This window comes from Podarcis muralis, chromosome 7, assembly GCF_964188315.1.
Source record: "Podarcis muralis chromosome 7, rPodMur119.hap1.1, whole genome shotgun sequence".
Taxonomy (NCBI): Eukaryota; Metazoa; Chordata; class Lepidosauria; order Squamata; family Lacertidae; genus Podarcis; species Podarcis muralis.
In genome coordinates, this window is record NC_135661.1 from 11,099,000 (window position 1) to 11,122,918 (window position 23,919).

Consider the following 23,919-nt stretch of genomic DNA (forward strand, 5'->3'; position numbering starts at 1 on the left):
AACCCAGAATAAAAAAAAATTAAGCTTCAAGGAAATCAAGGGGTCAGCATGGAACTCTTGAGTAGGAATTTCTACCAACTTTGTGCACCAACCCAAAAAAGCCTTTCTGTGTGTTCCTATCAGCCATGCTCCAGATGGGGGCAGGACACATACATGTAAAAGGGCCTCTTCTGATTACTTTAAAGTCCACGTATGATCAGAAGATGGTCAGCCCAAAATGTTATGCTTGTAGGTTTGTGCTGTTAGGTAGAGGTGGCACTCAGGGTCAAATACCTTGCACTGGGGCATGTCCTCTCCCTCCCTCCCTCTCTCTCTCTCTCTCTCTCTCTCTCTCTCACACACACACACACACACAGCACTGACATTCACAATACCAACAGTTTTAGGTAAAGGTAAAGGGACCCTTGACCATTAGGTCCAGTCGTGGCCGACTCTGGGGTTGCGGCGCTCACCTCGCTTTATTGGCCGAGGGAGCCGGCGTACAGCTTCCGGGTCATGTGGCCAGCATGACTAAGCCGCTTCTGGTGAACCAGAGCAGCACACGGAAACACCATTTACCTTCCCGCCGGAGTGGTACCTATTTATCTACTTGCACTTTGACGTGCTTTCGAACTGCTAGGTTGGCAGGAGCAGGGATCGAGCAACAGGAGATCACCCCCTCACGGGGATTCGAACCACCGGCGCACGCCTTCCCGCTGCCCCCCGAGCTTGTGGGGCTGGGGGGGGGGGAGCGCTGCTCTCCCCCCCCCCCCGCCAGCCTCAAAGACCAGACTCTCCTGGCTTCAGCGAAAGCAACGCAAAGCCTCCAGAGTGCAGGCTTCAGAGGCTTCACGTTGCTATTGCTGAAGCCAAGGAGCCTGCATTCGCTCCATAGGATGCACACACATTTCCCCTTAATTTTTTTCCCCAAGTGAATTTTTATTGTTTTCCTTACATATTCTTTTCCAACAGATTGTAATAGCACCATACTTTCCCTTTGACTCTACCGAGTCGCGACCCCCCTCCCTCCCCTTAATTTTTGGAGGGGAAAAAGTGCGTCCTATAGAGCGAAAAATACCTTCTGATCGGCAAGTCCTAGGCTCTGTGGTTTAACCCACAGTGCCACCCGCATCCCTTACCAACAGTTTAACCATATCCAAATCATGCTTTCTGAAAATAGCTGTGCTTGAGCAATGCCCTGCCTTCAGTTTGTGACAGCAAAAATATGCCCATTCAGAATGAAAATGCATCTTTTAAATTTAAATTCCTGCTCTCATTGTTACATCATCTCCTGAAAAATGAAAGGAATTGTTCTTGCTTGGTGTTCATACATACTGCCTCTGTTTTGTCTGGTTCACAAAAAATAACGAAGCGGGTGGGGAGGGGATTTTAAGCAGCTGTTTTCTCCTGAACAAAGCACTTCAATTAGCCTCTCAAGCCAAGCAATAAAGATACAAAATACATAATGATTTATGTGACTGGTTATTTCTCAAGAAAACTAATATGTAGTCATTCCTTTCTATAGGTAGAGGACTGTGGCATAGAAAGACTATTTTTACAAAGTTTTATCTATTTCTCTTCGCACCCACCTAATCTCCAAAACTGAAAGCTTTATTCTAAACTACATTTTCCTCATCAGAAACAGACACTCCACCAAGTCTTACGAGGAATGGTTGAGGGAGTTGGGCATGTTTAGCCTGGAAGAGAGGAGACTGAGAGGAGATATGATAGCCCTCTTCAGATATCTAAAGGGTTGCTACACTATCTAAAGGGTAGGGCTCAAACTAATGGTTTCAAGCTATAGGAAAGAAGACGCCGACTAAACATCAGGAAGAACTATCTGAGAGTAAGAGCTGTTTGACAGTGAAACAGACTCTCTCAGAAGGAGTGGACTCCCTTCACTGCAGGATTTTAAGCAATTGTTGGGTGGCCATCTGTCATGGGTGCTTTAGTTGAGGGTTGGACTAGATGACCCTAGGGGTCCCTTCCAACTTTACAATTCTATGATTCTATGACAGTGTAGCTTTTGCCTAAGGCCATTTAGTCAGTTCATGGCCATGTCAAGTTTCAAATCAAGCCAGACATAATGCAACCCCACCCCTATTAACAATACACTTAAAACATTAACAATACACTTAAAATAGTTTTAAGATTTAGTCTGGATTCATTTATCTCAGGACACAGAAATACACTGACACTTCTAACTTCTTGATAATTTGGATTTTCATAACTTGTAGAGGGGAGAAACTTCAAGTTATGAAAATTCAAATTTTCAAGTGGCAATATTTTCAAGACCAAAACTTCAGCATATAACCCATATAAATTCTCTAGCTAAACTTCTCTTACATTAGCTACAACTTTCAGCTGGTTAACGACTATCTTACCTCAAGACACCAGGGCAGATAGCAGAGTCTCTGTGGAATAGTTTCGCCCGGTTCCTACCAGCAGCTGCCAGCTGTAGTGATCATACTAGCTCCACAAGCATCATGCAGAAGGATTTATATTCCATATATTGTATAACTGTACTTTATCCTATCAGAGTAAGTGCTTATACATTACACAACTGTTAAAAAATACCAAGACACACCACGTGGTCACACGGTGTTACTACATGCCTCTGACATAACTAGAAACCTTGAGTAAATATTACAGTAGCAATCCCTTTAAACAGTACTTGGCTTCTGCAAACCAATCTCAAAAAGGAAAATGCAGACTGCATCTGTAATCATCAGTTGTTCTACATATTGTGAAATATGTATGCAAAGCCCCTTGAAGGTGTGAAACCAAGTCCTTTAAAATCTGGATGCCCAGTTCTGAAAAACTATTGTCACCCTGACAAATTATTCTGGTTCACCCACTTCTATTATCAGTTACAGATATGTAGAGCAATCCATGAAGTTTACTGTTGAAAATATAGGTCATGAGAAAAAAATTAGTCATCAAGTTCCATAAGACATCGTTCTAACAATCTATCATGATATTGCAAAAAACATGTGGCGCAATTTGGCCACAACAAAAGCATAAGCACCGACTTTTGCAATTATGCCTCATCTACCATAAGCTGGGATGCAATTTTCTGCCACAGTGGCAAAAGTTTGCTCAAGTTACAAGCTGTGCTAAAGAATCTGCTCCAAAGTGCTGTTAGAGAAAGGTGTAGCAGGAAACCCCACCCCCCCATCATTCAGTTTGTACAAACTTCACACACACTCACACTCACACACTACATACGCTACGCTTCTGTTATAAAATTCATAGAAAATCAACCATACATTGGATTTGCACTGTTCCACTTTTATTTTACTCCATGAAGGAAGGACTACAAAATGGGGAAAGTTTGATACAGGCCAGCCATAATCCCTTGAACATCCCAGCACATCCACAGGAGCCCTGCCCAGTTGCTATGCCAACCCTGATGGTCCTAGACAGAAGACAATCAAGATCACAAAGAATTTCCATATGGGAGTGGATTCAGCATGGACTGGAACAAAGGACAATGATCAGATCTTCCCTCAGGGGGCAGGAAACTGCGACTACCTTTTGTCTTCTGAAAATGACTCATGGGGAGGGGGAGAAGGGAACCAGCCAGGTGACAGGACACTCAGGTTACCACCACAACTCCTCCCTCAACCCCTCCTTTCTGTAATGTATGCATGATGTTTCTGGGGGTGGGCTTGACCTACAGGATGGGAATTTCAAAAGTTTTTATAAGGTCTTGCACACCATTTTTCTGTGTCTTTCCTCTCTCGTGCAAGTGAGGGGAACACCCTGTTGCAACAGTTCAATAAAGGCCAAGCCTACAGGCTGCTGTTTTGCTCCAAGTTATCCTGGTTGGTGTCTTTGTTTTTGTCCAAGGGAGCCCTCGGATTTTTCCGGTAACAAAGGTAAAGTCACAGATGTGGGGAAACCTTTGCATGCACCCAACTGTTTCCCCACTCATTTCAGGAAATTCTCTACTATTATTATTATTATTATTATTATTATTATTATTATTATTATTATTATTATTATTATACCAGCCTTCATAACATCTCAGGGCAGTTCACAGAATAAAATTGAACATAAAAACAAGTAAATAAGTAAAACAAAACAGCAAAACCATAATCCCCCTTCCCACAGACACATTTAAAAGGCTGTAGAATATTTATCAGCAAGTAACTTAATAACTAATCTCATTTAGTAACATCAAGTATTAATAACTATATATTTATGTAAAATATATAAATATAAAATAAAGTTATTAGATAAGATTACTGTAGACAACTGGAAAATTATTGTGTGCAGTTCTGGTTGCCTCACCTAAAAAAGGGTATTGTATTGTTGGGAAAGGTTAACCACAAAGATCAAAGTTTGGGACTTTTTAGTTTAGAGAAAAGGTGACTAAGAGATGACATCATAAAAGCTTAAAAAATTATGCTGCATGACATGGAGAAAGTAAATAGAGAAAAGCTGTTTTTCCCTCTCTCATAACACTAGAATTCATGGACCTCTAATGTAGCTGAATATTGGAAGATTCAATACAGTGGTGCCTCACAAGACGAAATTAATCCGTTCCGTGAGTCTCTTCGTCTTGCGGTTTTTTCGTCTTGCGAAGCATGGCTATTAGCGGCTTAGCGGCTATTAACGGCTTAGCGGCTCTAAGAAAAAGGAAAAAAACTGTGGCTTTAAAAGAGGATTCATGGAGAACAAGGCTATCAATGGCTACTAATTTTCTGGGTGGATCAGACAAAGACATTCTCTGCAATATTATCATACAAGTCAATGAGTTTGCATTTGGTCTTCTCAGTAAGGTAAAGGGACCCCTGACCATTAGCTCCAGTCGTGGAAGACTCTGGGGTTGCGGCTCTCATCTCGCTTTACTGGCCGAGGGAGCCGGCGTACAGCTTCTGCGTCTTGTGGCCAGCATGACTAAGCAGCTTCTGGCGAACCACAGGAGCCCAAGGAAATCACAGTTTACCTTCCTGCCGGAGTGGTACCTATTTATCTACTTGCACTGCGTGCTTTCAAACTGCTAGGTTGGCAGGAGCGGGGACAGAGCAACGGGTGCTCGCCCTGTCGCGGGGATTTGAACTGCCAACCTTCTGATCGGCAAGTCCCAGGCCCTGTGGTTTAACCCACAGCGCCACCCGCGTCCCTGGTCTTCTCACTAAAAAAGGTAAAGGTAAAGGTACCCCTGCCCATACGGGCCAGTCCTGCCAGACTCTAGGGTTGTGCGCCCATCTCACTTAAGAGGCCGGGGGCCAGCGCTGTCCGGAGACACTTCCGGGTCACGTGGCCAGCGTGACAAGCTGCATCTGGCTAGCCAGAGCCGCACACGGAAACGCCGTTTACCTTCCCGCCAGTAAGCGGTCCCTATTTATCTACTTGCACCCGGGGGTGCTTTCGAACTGCTAGGTTGGCAGGCGCTGGGACTGAGCAACGGGAGCACACCCCGCCGCGGGATTCGAACCGCCGACCTTTTGAACGGCAAGCCCTAGGCGCTGAGGCTTTTACCCACAGCGCCACCCGCGTCCCGGTCTTCTCAGTAGTGGTGGTTAAATATGGAGAAGCAATGTATGAAGATAAATACTCTATGTGCAGAAGAAAAAGTAGCACATCAGATAATTCTGCTAGACTTTGCATAATCCCTACTCGCCACTATGGGTGTGTTCTGCTGCCACAGTCGGGGGCAGAATGTTTCTGAAGTCCAGTTACTGGAAACTGCAGGAGCGGGCTTCCCATGGGCATCTGGTTGGCCACTGCAAGAACAGGATGCTGGACTAGATGGGCCATTGGCCGGATCCATCAGGCTCTTGTTGTGTTCTTAAGAGTATGGGGAAATATCAGGTTTTAACTTTACTAAGTGACCTTGGGGAACCTAGTATCTTTCAGTGCAATCAGCTTGGTGTGAGGAAGATTGATACAAGCAGGCAGGCATACATGAGGCTGACCCTCTCAACTCCTTGAAGGGACAAGATCTAAGTATTAGCTTTGCTTGAGATTCATTAATATAACAAATGGACAAAACACATGACTATGTGCTGTGTGCCTGAGGGGTCTTTAAAAAGGGCTGATAGTGTAGCCTCTTGGCTTGTACAATTCCATTTGGTTATAATTTCATAAATAATCATTTGTGGCATATAGTTCGGAAGCACTAATATGGTTTGTAGATAATTCAGAATTCAGGCTATTGTGGTAATAGAAAAAGACAGCACAGAATACAGTTTTCCCCTCACAAAACACCCCACAACCTTAACTTGCAATTGCTCCCTAAAAAAAATATGTTCAAACCCGGACATTTCGATGCAAAAAAATACAAATCAAGAGCGCCATCTAGCTTCCACTTATAGTGCCCATTAAGCTATTGGAAAGTAGGCAGACAAGTACTGTACACAGGCACACACACACACACACACGCACACACACATACAACAACAACAACAAGAACACCCCCCACACAAAGTGGCCATCAGAACTGAGAAGCAAACACACTTCCATCACTCACAGAAAGATCTGTTCTCTTACTATTTTATTTTATTTTATTAGACATATACTTCCTTGCATCGTAAGATCTCAGGGCGGTTCACAAGATAAATATCTCACTAACTATTTGCATTTAATATTTTTAAAAAATAAATATAATTATTTAAAAACCAGAAGTATCTTTCTGGTACAAATATACTTTGTAAATATTAATGCAAATATCCCACAGAAACACTCCCAAATTCATTCTCACAAAGGACATGTGAGGAAGCAAGCATCTCTCCTCTTCTGACAAGTTTTCCAACACACACTACTGTATATATAACACCGATCAATCATTTCATGTGTTTGAGGTATGAATGATATAGAGGTGAAAGAAATTAGGGTTTTTTTAAAAAAATTGATTTGAGGATTTCACCTCTCACCAAAGGTGGGGCAGTTCCACAAAAAGTACAGGACAAAACTTACAGTTATATTGTTTCCGCAAAGAGAAAAAACTTTTTTTATAAAACTTCTTTTAGTGTGTTAGTTTACACAACTCTTACAGGATAAACTCACTTAGAAGAGAGTTAGCAATATGAAATCCAGAACACAAGAATACACAACAAAAAAAGTATTAACATTTTAAAGAAACTACCCCAGTGATGTTAGCCACCTGAGAATCATAGCCATACTCTTAAAAAGGATGTGGGAGATTTTAGTCTTATTGTACGCATATTTTAGTTCTTGAACAAAGTCCAGTGTTCATAATTCATTTGGATGGGTAAAATACACCAAGATAATTAGAGCTCATGTCTCCCCATATCAATGTTTCCAGATGAATTTAATTCACTGTGGATTCCATATTCTCCTTGAGTGTGCAATTATACAGGACCTACACCATAATTAATGCAAATTACAAGCCATGCAGATTTAATTGCTGATTTCAGAAGAATGGCATCCTTGTAAAGGATTTTCTTTCTAATGTTAGGAAAGATATGAATATGCAAATAATCAGCATTTCAGAGCTTGCTCCTTCTGCCCCCAAACACCCAAAAATAATATCCACTCACCACAAATTTGGGACTATATAAACATGATTTGCATTGGATTTAGTACAGCACTGCAAGTGATATATCGGCACACAAAAAGTGCTCACATCAGCTCATTGCCATGTACTTGCAGGGCATCTGGAGAACCTGGCCAGAGCATGGGAAAGGGAGCTCTATTGGAAGGGAATACATTTTGCTTTCCACGTTTCTTTTTTATACCTTTGTTACATTTATATCCTACCTTTCCTCTAAGGACCTCAAAGTAGCACAGTTGGTTCCTCCCTCTCCATTTCATCCTCATAGCAGCCATACAAGACAGATGCTAAGCGATAGTATCTCTGAACCAGTCAAGTTTTAAGGCTGAGGGAGTACCGGTATTTGAAGTCAGGGCTCCCCAGTCCAAGTCCAACGCTCCGACCACTGCACAATACCACTAGTTCTTTCCTTAATAATTAAAAATACTGATATACTGATCACAATGCTCAGGTAAGACATTTGATAAATCACCAAGACCTCTCATTAATCTTAAAACAAGACCCCACCATATACATCATTTCAGTATGCAAAGACAGAGGTGGTATTTCCTAACTTGCAAGTGCATTTTTTAAATATAGAATTGTAGAGTTGGAAGGCACCCCGAGGGTCATCTAGCATTCTAGCTCAACCCCCTGTAATGCAGGAATTGTTTCCTTACTTATTCATTTCCAACATTTTCTTCTTCTTTGGGCTAAGCAGCAGTGTTCTACACATATGCACACGTATCGACATCCAATTTCACTGGTTTCTTCTAACACTTGACTCAGTGTTTGTTTAGCCTTAAGTAGTCCCTTTACAGGACGCGGGTGGCGCTGTGGGTAAAAGCCTCAGCGCCTAGGGCTTGCCGATCGAAAGGTCGGCGCTTCGAATCCCCACGACGGGGTGCGCTCCCGCTGCTCGGTCCCAGCGCCTGCCAGCCTAGCAGTTCGAAAGCACCCCCAGGTGCAAGTAGATAAATAGGGACCGCTTACTGGCGGGAAGGTAAACGGCGTTTCCGTGTGCTGCGCTGGCTCGCCAGATGCAGCTTTGTCATGCTGGCCACGTGACCTGGAAGTGTCTCCGGACAGCGCTGGCCCCCGGCCTCTTAAGTGAGATGGGCGCACAACCCTAGAGTCTGTCAAGACTGGCCCGTACGGGCAGGGGTACCTTTACCTTTACCTTTAGTCCCTTTACAACGCCTCCAGCAACTATGTTCAATGGTTTGGCTTCAGATGAAAAGCCACAATGCCAGAGCCCACAGCTCTAAAATGTGGATTTCCATCCTGGTCTTTTACAACAGGGCTTGTAGATAACCACTCAGCTGACCTTACCCAGGGCAGGCAAAGTGTTTCTACAAGATCATATAGGAAAACTTTCCTCATGCCTTCCTCCACCCTTATAGACATCAATTAAACATAAAAGACTGGGGGCCCATCTTGTCTAGCATTTTGCTTTCTGTGGTGGCCAGCCAGGTCCAATGGGCTCCAATGGGAAACCCACAAGGAGGACATAAGCACAGTAGCCTTCTCTCACTGCTGTTGCCCTGGTGGTAGGATACAGCCATTATGATCAGTAGCTATTGATAGTCTTACCATCTATGAATTTGTCTAATCCCTTTTAAAGTGAACTAAGGTGACCGCCATCATTAAGACAAATATGTTTGGGCAAGTGGGCAAGTAAACATTTTGTGTGGGCAAATAACTTTTGTGGAATCATTTGCCAGGTTCTTCTGAACAACAACTCCACAGAACTATCCGTCAAGAACAAGTTTACTGCTCTTCAGTGGTATAGCTAACCTGAATAGCAACTCCTTTCACATTGGCCTGGCATAGACAGTAGTAATTCCAAACCCATCCCTTCTTGCCGTTATGCACTGGCTTCACCACAAATCTGTGCATTAGGCCAGAATTACATGTCGCATCTGAACATGGGGGCTGTGTTTTAATGTCAGTTAATAAACCAGGAAAATGAGCCAGGGAATGAGAATTCAGCTTCAACGTTTATTTATGATTTCATAAACTGTGGCTTAGGAAGGCTCAAACAATAATCCAAACTGGACCATGGATGGTGCATGTTTTAATTTCTTCTACAGAGTGAATGTCTGGATTTGTTCACTAAAGTTGCATATATATTTTTTAAAAACGTCAGGGTGATACAGGGTAGAAAATATTCCATTGTTATATTTTTCATGGAAAGTTTTCATAAAAAAGAATGAAAAAGAAGCTATCTTAATATTTTTGGATGCTGAGAAGGTGTTCGACAATGTCCCTTGGGTATTTATGAAGAGAATTATGGAAATTATGGACTTTGGGATAGCATTTATCAAAGGGATTGAAGGGTATATGGAACAAAGGATGAAAATGTTAATCAATGGAACAATGACAGAGAGATGCAGTATTGTTTTAAAGATATTTTCAATATGTTTTCATTGCTTTGTTGCTTTATCCCTTGTTGTTTGCTACCCGGAGCTCCTCTGGGTATATAAAAGTATTAAACGAACAAGGAAACATCTGTTCCAATTTATATAGCACTTTGCACACCCGAAAGTGCTTCATGTGAATTATATTGCTTTAATCCTTACAATAACCTTGTAATGTAGGTTAAATTTATATGCGCTATTATAGAGGGGGAGGGGCTGAGGCTGAAAGAGCATGGCCTGTCAAATGCTGCCTGTGAGCTCACAACTGTGAGATTCGAGCAAGTCTCCTGACCATTCTTGTAGTCCTCCACTTAAACTAATTGCCCCTCAGGAAAGGGATGTCTGAAATTCGCTCAGACACCCCATTGTTTCTGTTCAATAAATTATACAGGCTCATAAGATTCTTCATAGCCTGGAGACACTACTTTGTCATACAAGAAATGAGTAATTTGGAATGCGATCTGTGAAACTGTCATTTACAATACCAGCTTTTCATGAAGAATGCAACTGATGAAGTTGTTTGTTCTACAGGAAAGCTTATGCCGTAACCGGGACATCTTGTAAAACGGGAATGTGTCTCTCCCTACCCCGCCCCGCCCCACCCTCACTTTCACTGCCAGCAGAATGCCCCCTCACAGCGTACTTGGCAAAAGCCAGGGTGCTCCGCCCTGGGGCAGAGAAGATGAGTGGCAATGCCATACGTTGAAACATCTCCCTCCCACTGGAGGGGGGGGGTGTTCTGGCTGCAGAAGCAGTGGGGCAAGCAGGGTGCTGCCTCTTGTGCTTTCGCTGCCCGGTGCTCTAACCTCCTTTTAAAGACACCTTTAAAAGGTGATTAGACCCAACTCTGCAAGTGGCAGAAAAAAACTACATTCATTTATCTTGTCACACAGAAAGCCATGAATAAATTCCTGCATTACCCCACCTCAGAAGGAGGATGGAGAATTCCCAATATTCATTTTAGAAGATGAAACGAAAGAATGGGTGCACATAGAATTAGATATAATCTGAAACACCCTCACCTCAGTGTACCCATTTCTAAACCCTCACAACACAAAACAGATTCACACAGACCATGCTTAAAGCATTGAAAGAAAAAATAGGAATACTGTCCCAGCCCTGTCCCCCTCTAATCGCCCAGTTTACCACCCACTGTTCCACCATGCATCCCAAAGCTTTCAAATAAAGATTTGGCAAGCCAAAGGTCTACACCACCTACAAAATGGCAACCCCATACTGATACAAGAAATACAAGACAAAGTAGGGAACACCCAAATACTCTGACTGACCCAACAACAACTGCATGCCTTCTTAAACAACCCAGCAACAAAGGTAACTGCCACTAGGCCCTTGACTAACTTTGAAAAACTCCTACTATCAACAGAGGGACACAGCAAAGGGACGGTGGTATCAGCAATATACAAAACGCTACTCCAAGACACTACACTCCTTACTACAATGGGAACATGACACAATATACAAAATAAACTCAACCCAAAACTGTGGACTAAATTGCCCTTCAAATCCCTCTCAGCCAAGAAGAGGGAACTTGTTTTGAAACTAATTTACAGATGGTACCTAATACCACAGAAACTGGCAATGATACACCCAGGTGTTGGAGAGGCTGCACCACCATAGGTACATACCTCCACATGTGGTGCAATTGCCCCCGAATTCAATCCTTTTGGGTAGCAGTCTTACAATATATCTGCAACTCCAGAACTGGCTCTACAAAATATCTTCCAAGACAACAATGCACACTCCCATGATAAATAACTCATAAGCCACTTACTCTCAGAAGTTAGGAATGTCATAACGAAACACTGGAGGGACCTATCATGAGTGAACATGGACCACTGGTACCAAACGGTATGGGAAACCGTCATACTCGAAAAGCTAACTAACAAACTGAAATTAGCATGGGGGAAAACAAAGAACGCTTTCACCCGGTGTGGTTCCCCTTTATTGCATATATAGGCCAACAAGAGAAAGACCAACCTCCCCTGACAGCATGCAAATTGATATGGCTGGTTTAACCCAGCAACACACCCACCCACACTGCAACCAGCCAAATACAACCAGCCATGTCCTGGCCCCTCTGGCCTCTCACTTCACCAGCAAAAATAAGATACGTACTCACGTGATGCTGACACAAAAGCTCTGCTCATATACTATGCCGAAGAATGAAAGTTTACTGTGTGTCCCGCACTCTATTTCCTCCCTTCTCTCTCCCCACTTCACTTTCCCCCTACGCCATATTGCCTATAACAATAATGTCTCATATAACAGACCTGTATGAAGGACTAAACTATTATTAAACAGAGACGTGTTATGCACCTTTGTTAGTCAAGAAAAACCAGTTAATAAAAACATATTCTTAAAAAGGAGATATAGGAGAACAGATGCTTAAATGACACCTCTGTGTTGCTGGGCAAATGAAGCCCTGCTTGTGGGCTTTCTCAATGGCTATGAATGATCCCTATAAGAAGCAAGATGCTGGACAAGATGGGAGTTCTGGCCTGAATCAGAAGAGCTCCGCTTATGCCCATTGCAATATAGAGTGACACAGCAAAACTGCTGGCATGTCATTTCTGTGTGCAGAGGTCAAGCTGAAAGGGAAGTTACTTTGATGAAGGGTGGAGAAAGGAAGCAAGTGCTTCAGGACAGAGCAGAGAGGATAAGGGTTACCATGGATGCCTTGGGGATATAGCAACCCTTCAAGAACTGCTCAAGAACGTGCTGGAAAGGACATACCCACCAGCAGTCAATAGCAGACTACCTCTTACAAGTCTATCAGGACTGCTCCTTACATTTGGCACTAGCAATTTTGGGTTTCTTGTTAAGTGAATGTGGGCAAGAAGCTATGTATATATGGCAATAATAATTAATTTTATTATTTCTATCCCGGCCATCTGGCTGGGTTTCCCAGCTATGTGCTCATCACATACCAGGGGTCAGCAAACTTTTTCAGCAGGGGGCCGGTCCACTGTCCCTCAGACCTTGTGTGGGGGCAGACTATATTTGGGGGGGGGGAATAAATGAATTCCTATGCCCCACAAATAACTCAGAGATGCATTTTAAATAAAAGCACACATTCTACTCATGTAAAAACACACTGATTCCCGGACTGTCTGCGGGCCAGATTTAGGTGATTGGGCCAGATCCTGGCCCCGGGCCTTAGTTTGCCTACCCATGACATAAACACATCTTGTGCACATCTATGCGCACATCTTAAATATTCGTGAAGCAGGCTTCAGGACTCCACTAGACATTCGGTAGCAAACAGAAATAAAAAGGAGGGGGCAGGGTGCTTTTCTGGGGGAGAAATGGCAGTCAGTGGCTGTTTAACCCAAATCTGCAAGGTTGGGCTTTCAGGTTGACTAGAGGAAAGGGCAGGGCAGGGGAAGGGCGTCCTCCTTCCTGCCCTTCCCTGCAAACCTGCCTCACCAATGGTCCCTTTGTTGCACCTTAAAAACAAAACACTGGATTGGGAATTCTTCATTTGCAACCACATGTCAAGTTTTAGCTTCAGGGTAATGCTGAACCTTATGCAATAGTACAAAAGGAGAGGGAAGAGAGAATCAGAATGTTTTGAGAAAATCCATTACAGGTTATGTCTTATTTGTGGATATTCCAGACTGATAACTTTGCAGGGAGGAGGAATGGCACCCAGGGGAGTATATTTCAAGTAGTGAATTGCAGGGTACTTTGAGTATTCACAGCTTAAAGACTTCCCATGCAGAGTCTCACATCACACAAAAAGCTGGTTTTCTAGGCTCCAATCATGTGCTGAACTGTACCATAGCTCCACTTCCCTGTGACTGTGGGAGTGCAGTCCTGCTCAGCTCCTGTGCATGATCAGAGTCTACAGAGCTAATCGGAACCAGAAGAGTGGACATTTTTACAGCAAACAAGGTCATCTGTTTCATGCTGCAGACAAAGATGAGATAGCTGGCTCTGTTGCCAAGATAAAAGGTTTGATCTCATCAAGAGAGATAATGCAAAGCCAGAAAACAGCACATTCCGCAGAGCATGAGATAAATATGCCCTACTCCAGATATAAATCATACCATTGATAATAACCACTTAGTTTGTTTATACTGTATAGCATATTCACAGAGAATGGTGCTTTCCAAAGTATTTCAGGATGGGTCTCTACCCCAAGAGGCATACAATGTATAATTTAACACAAGGGAGTCAACTGAGGAAGGAGAAGGCAATGTCCAAATCGGAGCAATTTCCTGGCAGGGAGATAGCATTTTATGGACAATTATACCTCCCCCCCCCACCCCAGAGTGGTGTTGTACCAGGTGACCATATGGCCACCCAACTCACCTACCTAAGTCTCTACACCAAGCCACCCCCTTCACCCATAATCAAATCAGACCTGACATTTAACAGCAACACCATCAGACCAGGAGGATGGGGTTGGCTAACCAGTATCCTTAGATTCTGAAATACAGCAGACAGAGTGGGAAGAGAGCAAGGGCTGTGATATAACTAGCCCTCCTCGTTGTCTCTGCATAACTTTGCCCAGTTTCAAACCACCCCTTGCCTAGCACCACAGAGATGACAGTCTCATTCCCCTCCTCCGTCTCTGACCCAGACACATACAGTGGTACCTCTGGTTAAGAACTTAATTCGTTCCGGAGGTCCATTCTTAACCTCAAACTGTTCTTAACCTGAAGCACCACTTTAGCTAATGGGACCTCCTGCTGCCGCTGCGTGATTTCTGTTCTCATCCTGAAGCAAAGTTCTTAACCCGAGGTACTATTTCTGGGTTTGCAGAGTCTGTAACCTGAAGTATCTGTAACCTGAGGTACCAGTGTACTGCTGTTAACCCACCTCTAATCATAATAGTAGAATGTAGAGAAATAAATAAAAGAGATCAATCCAACCATCCCAGTCAGAAACCACTCCATCTCTCACCTGGGGCACTCATCCAGGGAGCAAATTGGTTCAGTTATTGGCACTTAAGCCTACTCATATGGGATGCGGGTGGCACTGTGGTCTAAACCACAGAGCCTAGGGCTTGCCGATCAGAAGGTCGGCAGTTCAAATCCCTGTGACAGGGTGAGCTCCCGTTGCTCAGTCCCTGCTCCTGCCAACCTAGCAGTTCAAAAGCACGTCAAAAGTGCAAGTAGATAAATAGGTACCGCTCCGGCGGGAAGGTAAACAGCGTTTCCATGTGCTGCTCTGGTTCGCTAGAAGTGGCTTAGTCATGCTGGCCACATGACCCGGAAGCTGTCTGCGGACAAACGCGGGCTCCCTCAGCAGGAAAGCGAGATGAGCGCCGCAACCCCAGAGTCGTCCATGACTGGACTTAATGGTCAGGGGTACCTTTACCTTTACCTAAGCCTACTCATTGCTTGCTACAACTATGGATTGGATAAGAATGCTCCAAGTTGAATGCGGACATTGTTAATGCAATCACTGTGTTTGGAACAAAAGGATTATGAACAACTTTTGAATCCCACAGGTTAATGACACCTCTTACCACACGTATGAACAGATATGAGAAACTGCTAAGGAAATTGAGAAAAATGAGAACATTTTAAAGCAGGGCAGGGCAAAACCTAACATTCAAGCAAGTTCAAGAGACTCCGGATTTGCAAGTGCCTATCAGAAACATTTAAAAGAACAAAACAAAAATCAGATTTCATTATTGATTTTGTTATGGTTCTAATAAAGCAATCTGCTGTGCAAGATAATTGTGAGCCTTGCCACAATCCTGGCAATTAGCTGACCAATTATATTAATCCTAACAGCAGGCATAACACTTCTGTCCCCCTTCCCATTCATGTTCTGCCATGTTCAAGGTACAGTGTCAAAAAGAAGTGCTATTTCACTACTGCAGGGCCAACATAACTGTAAGTGAACTTGCTGGCACACTAGAAAATGGTTTTCAAGAATAGCCTTCACTCCACAACTAAATCCATCTTCCCCAACCAGGTGCCCTCCCATCAGTTTTTGCCAGCAAGCATAGCTGTATGGTGATGGAGTGCTAGGCATTGTAGTCTAAAATATCTAGAAGGTAGCAGGTTGGGGAAAGCTGAACTAAATCAACACAAAATTATTTTATTGGACCAAGTTTGCAGAAATGCAACTCACAATTTGTGAACAACTAATTATTATAATGAGCTATAACCTGCTTTAACCAATAAAACAAATGATAAGAAACAAAAACAACTGGAGACCCATGTTTGGAAAACCCTGACTTACGAGTACCAACTCTGACAATACATACATTTTTTTACCCAAACAAATGAGTGTTGTTGTTTTTTTACACTTGATCACTATAAATGTGCTACTACCACACTGAATATTCTTCACCAAAGGTAGTATAAGAATCATGTCTCATGAGTTGCTTGGTAACACAGTTGTTAGCTCCCCAAAACAGAATACACAGCAGGCAAGGCAATCTGATTCACAGGTTCAAAGTTTATAAATGTGGAGGTATCAAGCTTCAGGCAACATGGATCTCTTTTAGCAGGCAAGATGGCATTACAGTGGTGCCTCGCAAGACGAAATTAATTCGTTCCGCGAGTTTTGTCGTCTTGCGATTTTTTTCATCTTGCGAAGCACGATGTCGGAAAAGTTTTGGAAAAGCTTCAAAAATCACCAAAGTCTTCAAAAACCTCAAAAAAGGCTACCACACCGCGTGCTATGAGTTGCTCCTCGAAGTCAAGTCGCAACTGTGTTAACGGTGTTAAGAAAAAGGAAACAAACTTGCAAGACGTTTCCGTCTTGCGAAGCAAGCCCATAGGGAAAATCGTCTTGCGAAGCAGCTCAAAAAACCCTTTCGTCTTGCGGGTTTTCCGTCTTGCGAGGCATTCGTCTTGCGAGGTACCACTGTACTATTTTTCAATTATATTAAAATTGGGGAAGTCAGAACTTAATTACAAATTCACAAATCAGTTACTTCTACATATGTATTTTGTTCTAACAGCAAAATTAGGGTAAACAGCTATGAACCTTTTTAATAAAGTCTGTTACATGGGGATTTAGAAAGAGGGTAATAAATCATTAATAAATTTAAGCTTTGATCCTGTACCAGTTTGCCTGGAAGTAAGCCCCACTGAAATGAATGTGACTTCTTCTGACTACACTGCTAATGTTTTAGTAAACATTTCAAGTTTCTTGTAAGAATTTCAGTGATGTACTCTGACAGTGAATTATCTTCAAGCATGCAGGTACTCAAGAGGAAAACCGGTAGCCACTTCCTTTCCCCCGATCCTCTTGATAGCCACACTACCAGGAGCTATGTCATGCTTGCCTTAGCATTACATCCCAACCCAGGCTCCAGAGAAACCAGGCTCACTCCGGAGAAACCAGGAGCTGCAGCCAAGGTTGCCCTTGGCTTACTGCTTCTGCTTTGCTTGCAGACCCCGACCCATGCACCCAGGGGGTGGGTCAGAATCCAGACATAATGCATACATAGCCAACCTCTGGTTTAGCTTAAGGTAGTGCAGGAGGACCAGGAGAGGGAGGGGAGCAGCACTAGTTTTCCTCCAAGTAGTTACACACTAATGCATTCATGCCCAGCCATGGTTTGGCTTAAATGAGTGGCATGCAAACTATCCCAGTGCATCCTCTTATGTATAAAACACACCCTGTTTACTTGCACAGCGGCTCTTCTTCACATCACACTGTTAAGAGAAGGTTGCCTGGGGTGGTGGAGCATCCTACAAGGTAGCACTCTATTTGTGGAGTGCCCTTCCTCTATAAGTACATTCAGTGCTGACACCACGTCATTTTTGACAACAAGTAAAGACATATCTGTTCCCTTAGGCTTTTTAGGTGTTCAATGACTGGTTGTTTTAGTCTTCGCTGTTAAGCAGTTTGCAGTTATTTCGTTTGCCATTGTTTCTAACAATGTTTTGCTGGTTTCACTACTGTACTGATGAAGAAGGCTGGGTTATAAAAGCATTGAAATAAATAAATTTGTCTGATGCTTCCCACAGTTACAGAGAGAAGTTAGTTATCCCCCTCTTTGAGGGGACCCACCATCTGTAGTGCCTCCAACAGTGATTTTCTGTCCATTCAACAAATTACTAGCTGTCACAACAGTGTTCAGAAAAAAACCAATTCCAACTATAATTAGTACAACAGATGCATTGTTCCAAGCCTTAAAAAGTTATTGAATGATCGGTGAAACTCAGAGTGATTCAATATAGAAAAGCAAACAGGCAAAGAGCTATCTTCTAAAAATAAAATTATGGTGCCGACATTGTATATGATCATAACATTTACACCTAAAGCTAAATATACGTTTACTAATAGAGGGGGCTACAAATGAAGGACCTTTAACACAAGTTTCAAGCACCATATTGGGAGCCAGGCCAGCAGTTGTCTACACCAAGCTTAAGGTAAAGGTAAAGGTACCCCTGCCCGTACGGGCCAGTCTTGCCAGACTCTAGGGTTGTGCGCCCATCTCACTCAAGAGGCCGGGAGCCAGCGCTGTCCGCAGACACTTCCAGGTCACGTGGCCAGCGTGACAAGCTGCATCTGGCGAGCCAGCGCAGCACACGGAACGCTGTTTACCTTCCCGCTGGTAAGCGGTCCCTATTTATCTACTTGCACCCGGGGGTGCTTTCGAACTGCTAGGTTGGCAGGCACTGGGACCGAACGACCGGAGCGCACCCCACCGCGGGGATTCGAACTGCCAACCATGCGATCGGCAAGTCCTAGGCGCTGAGGTTTTACCCACAGCGCCACCCGCGTCCCTGTCAGCTGAAGCTTAACCAACAGAAATATGATGCAAAAAGCCATTACATAGCTGTAGCAAGTAGTTTAGAACCATGAGAGACAATGTTGGCAGAAAGCACCCACTACCCAAAACCCATCTGACAGACCCACATAGCTGGGTTTCCACCAAATCTGAATGCCTTCTGAAGCTTCTTGTCCTTTCCACACTCAATGTCCTTTCCATATCTCACATAGCCTTTCCTGAACCATCCAAGCTTCTCCATTGCCATGACACTCCCCAACTCAATTTTGTTCACTCCCCAACTCAATTTTGTTCTAATACCTGACTAGTCCCCCATCATGATAATATATTGTAGATTAGAAGCCTCTGAGCAGGAATAATTGTCACTTAGGCACTTTATACAACACCTGGCACATTAAATCAGCATTCAGAAGCAGTAATGGTACTGATGAGGCCACAATCTGCATGAACAATTAAAAACATGTCCCATAATCCTATGAGAACCAACTAACATGCTGAAACAGAAAGAGTTACCTGCATATAGAGAGCTTAAGAACATTTTTGGCAGATCCCACAGAAATGCTTACTAAGCATCCTCCACAAAGTCTGATCCAGTGGGCTCTTGTACAACTTTTGTTCAACTTTAGCTATAGCTGTAGTAATATTTCATTTTTCCCCCTAGACCAAATATGGCTTCACCTATCTATAAGCCATTCGCTTTGTGCTTTACAATCTTTCTTGAAACAGCAGCCATAACGTAGATGTATCCAATTTGAAAACTTTCCCTACAGTCCTGATTCTGTAGCATGGAGGTTTGACAAGGAACACAATACATTTTTGAACGCAGGTCAGAGGCACTGAGCCATTAAAGAATGATTATGCAAGCTGGTCCTTGGATGAAGGATAACAGCTTGCTTACCAAAAACAACAACACACACACATGCTATTTTCTTATTATACAACTTGGACAGAGGCCTAATGTCTTTTTGCTAAAATATGCTTGTCATGAAATACTTAACAGGGCAAATGAAGGAATTTCAGCTTCAGTAAGTTCAGACAGAGGGGGCAACCATCATTAGACAAAGTAGGGCAGCAGATTTTGGGTATCACTGAGGGCAGCGGTGGGCAGGGATAGGTCTGACATATACAGCCCAACCTACTTAGATGTTTTGCTGAACAAAAGCTAATATGAATGCACAAGAAGAATTCTACCGTCTCATTGCTCATTTCAACAAGGCTTATACAGGCAACCTTTCTAAGGGAGGGTATCCTAATGTTAAGCAGGCGGGGTGTCATTTGGATTTTTTAAACTCAGGCACGAAAATGTCTTGTGCTAGCAGAGGATGTCAATTTCCATATCATTTTTTGGCTATTAATTACTGCCACAGCTGGAATTCGTCATATTGGGTTTAGCAGCCTGCCTGCTCATGAGACAAGGAGGAACCATTTCAGGAGAGGTATCCTACTGCATGACATTTTATTTGCCAAAGCACTAGACATGGCAGTGACGTTAACACATATTTTATTCCAAAACACGTGAGGAAGAACTTTATGAGCGACAAACTTCTGACAGACATCAAAAATATTTTAAAGTGTTTCTCTGTGCTCAAATGTTACAATATCTGTGTTTATACTTCTGAATATATTCAAGTTTTTCAGCGGAGAAACAATGAGAGTGGAGCAAAGCAAGAATAACTGATCAATGTAAATCTCTCTTTGGCAGAATCAAGCTAGTGTGATTTATAACTATCCTTTCTTCAACCAAACTGCATTCTAATCAAATTGCCTACAAATTGCTTATAACAAACCTATCCTACTGCTATTAGAAAGTCTGGAGCTACAGTACAGATTATTTAATGAAAGTATGTTGCCCAAACTATTAAGAATTTCTCACATGTATAATGCTTGAACTCCAGTAGCCTGCCAATACTTGATCTCGCATAGTGACACATGTGCTTTCATCCCCAAATCCTAAACTCTTTATACATCAGTACAGCAATACGTATCCCAGCAACAACTGAAAAGCAGACATTTCAGCTGTCATCTGAAAAACAGTTAAATGATTTGAAGCACACCGACTTTCCTGCAAAGGTTATCCATTCCATAGACCGACACATAACATTTTTCTCCACATTTATCTTCACCAAGACAGCAGGATACAACTCTATATAGGTAAGGGTTTTTTTAATGTTTAACATTTTATTATGTTTTTATATACATTGGAAGTCACCCAGAGTGGCTGGGGGAACCCAGTCAGATGGGTCGGGTATAAATAATAAAAGTATTATTATTATTGACTAGGACGTCCCTAGGAGGAGGGTATGCAGTTGTACATGTTAACTCCTGCTATATACTATCTGCATGCATCTTAAGAAATTAGTGACTCCAGCTGGAATAAACTACTTTCAGTTAGATACCCCAACCTCATTGATTACTAATAGGTTTAAATGACTGATCACATTCAGTTGGTGGATCAAAGACAGAGAACTAATCACCAAGCTATCAGAGAAGCAATAGCTTTCATGTGACACTGAAGGTTGTATCTAATCATTACAACAACCTTCAACGAGAAGACAGGTTGAACAAATGCCAAGGGGGAAAATAAATGCCAGATAAATTCTTTTAAAAATGGTAATAATCTTTATTAGATTTATTAGAAACCACCAGTGAGCTGCAGAAGCCAAGCATAGTGACTCACCAAGTTTCCAGAAATGGATATTGGGGGGAGGAGAGGCAATCAGCATCAGGTATTGTTTGAAGGTCGGTTGGTTTAATTTATAACATTTTAATTTAATCCTTTCCCCAGGGTAGCATAAACTGCCCCTCACACTATCTGATTCTCACAAGACTCCTGTATAGAAGACAAGGAAAACGTTGATTGGCCCAAGGTCATCCAGGGAGCTCCATGGCTGAGTGAGACCTTGAATCTCCCTGGTCTAACACTGTCACCACATTAACAATACATTTTCTAAAAGTAAAGTAAGTCCACAACTTATGTGGGAGTTACCTCCCAGGATTTCAGGCAGCAGTCTTTCCCAGCCCTACCACTAAGCTACGCCCCCTTTTATAGAAAATGTCAGGGCATGGCATCTCTCCTGGTAATAAACATTTGAATCTATGATGCTCAGAACAAGAATGTGAACCAGTAGATTTCATTTGAAGGTGGGCATGTTACTGAAGCAGAGACTTGGGAGGCAAGACTGGCTGCTGCAGATCTATTTAGAAAGATGGTGCCACACAAGAGAAATTTTTGGTCAACTGTGCAAACCTCAAGCTTTCAAAGAATTGGTGAATAGCCCGATTTCTGTTATTTCGAAGAGAATAAAGGTCCTCGCTCCTCTACAAATTGCTGGAAAAGTATTTTCCTAAGACTTTTATCACAACCAAAGATAATCCTTCTGGTCAAAACATGTTCCTCTTTACATCCCATTCCAGCTTTGAAGTCAGCAACAGAAAACGGAATGCAGCTTTATTTTTCTATCTTTAATCTTTTCCCTACCTTTCTCGACATCATGAAGGACATTCCCATTTGTTAATATCCTCTTCCTGCAGTTTCTGAGTAAAACAAAAAGTATGTTTTAACTTAATGAACAGCTTTTCATAACAGCTTCTTTAACAAACGCTATTATTATCATCCAAGCACTTTCATGAGGAAGACTGCCTTCGCTTAAGAATAAAATCCCAACATCTGTCAACTGTTTGTACATTACTTGTGCAAAGTCTGGCCATCCATGCATTATTCACATTTTCAAAATGCCCACACACAAGCCTACAAAAATGCAGCTGTGTACATATTCCCCTTCAGTGCTTTGCAGTCTATCCTGCCCTGTCCCTGACATCTTTTGCAATACCTACAACACTCTTTAGGCATTGCTTACTAGATCGTTTTCATGTGACCATCTTCTTGTGATATCCATTGTAACTGATGGGTATTTTGTGGTTTGCTATGTTATATTGTTTTGATTGGTTGATTGTATTTGTGGTATCTTTCTTTTGTATTAATATGTTGTTAACCGCTTTGGAGACCTTTGGACCAAAAAGCAATACTGTATATAAATAAAACACAACGTAACTTATACTGTCTCAGCCATCCTTGGCATGCAGGTAAGCGGTCACTGTGTTTAAGTTGTTACACAGTTGAGATGCTACTAGCATTACATTTCCCATTCTTAAGACACTGAGGACTGTCAAGCACCTCCTGCATCTTTGACCTGTGGTCAAAGATGAATGGGTGCACATCCACAGGCAACAGCAGAAGAGAACTTACTGCACCAAAACTGCATCCTGCTCTTACAGTTAATTGCTCAACCACTATTATTTTAGGCAGAGCGGACTTTTCTAACTGCCTACATAACCAAACAGGTCAATAGTTTTCAATTACACTGCTGATATTTGATCACACACAGGATCCCTATGTCACCTAATTAACAGCTTACATATAACTTCATGAAGAATCTGAAAATCAAACACTGAGCTTCTATAAAGTTGGAGGGAAGCAGCTTAGTATTCTGTAGAGGATGGAAGTGATATTTCCAGTTAATCCTCACTGCTTTCAAGCATGGTTACTTGGAAACAAGTTCGTCTGAAATCAATGAGATCTACTTCCAATATTTACTGGCATTGTGGGCTGTAGAGCAAGAGTTATAACATAAGGCATTACTATACAGTGGAAAATAACAATTTGGGAGAGGGGACTATAATCCTAATATTTTATACTGTGCTTTGTTATCTACTGCGCCCCACCCCCAATTCACCAGGCATTATGCTCTGCTAGCAAGAATACATGCTAAGGTGTGACCTATCTTTGTTCTTAAAAGTTAATCAGGTATTGAAGATGGTGCATCTAAACCTATTTACTAGTATATATTATAGATAAAAACAAAAATTCCAAGCAACATTCATTTCTGCCCTCCAATCTAGTTTCTTGTTCATTCCTTTTGTTTACAGTCTATTAACCAAACATCAATGGTTGTTCCAGGATAGCTTTTGTTCCTAGCATTAGACCATCAAAGAATTAAGACTTCACACTAAGCTTCCTATCAACTATGATCTTTAACAACTACCTTTAAAAAAACATCCAAGGGTCAAGACTCTTCTTTTGGTATAGATTGCTTCCAATGCTGCTGGAGTGCAAGATCCAGTCAACAAGGGCAATTGTGTAGATAAGCAAACTGCTTGGACTACATGACATGGTAGGATTCTGTACATTAATTGTCTGATGTTCTCTCAATTCCTAGTCAGTAGAGGGCTGCAAATGGACAATCTATTATTTGCTCTGACACCTCTTGCCAGTGTCACTCACTTCT

General features: G+C 42.5%; 1 protein-coding gene across 8 annotated transcripts in view; it reads right to left on the bottom strand.

Moving 5' to 3' along the window:
• Positions 1-23,919, bottom strand: part of SLC23A2 (solute carrier family 23 member 2) — a 79,597-nt gene that overhangs the window by 53,085 nt on the left and 2,593 nt on the right. For 4 of the 8 annotated variants that reach the window (XM_077931205.1, XM_077931204.1, XM_077931202.1 and 1 more), the window contains exon 2: positions 22,113-22,168. The exons of 1 other annotated variant lie outside the window; for it this stretch is intronic. In XM_077931205.1, coding sequence (XP_077787331.1) covers positions 22,113-22,142 — 30 coding nt within the window. In that variant the 5' untranslated portion in view covers positions 22,143-22,168. Of the gene's footprint in view, positions 1-20,507; positions 20,528-21,311; positions 21,465-22,112; positions 22,169-23,919 lie in introns of those variants that run through there. 3 more of the 8 variants (XM_077931203.1, XM_028741216.2, XM_028741217.2) reach the window with 2 other exon arrangements.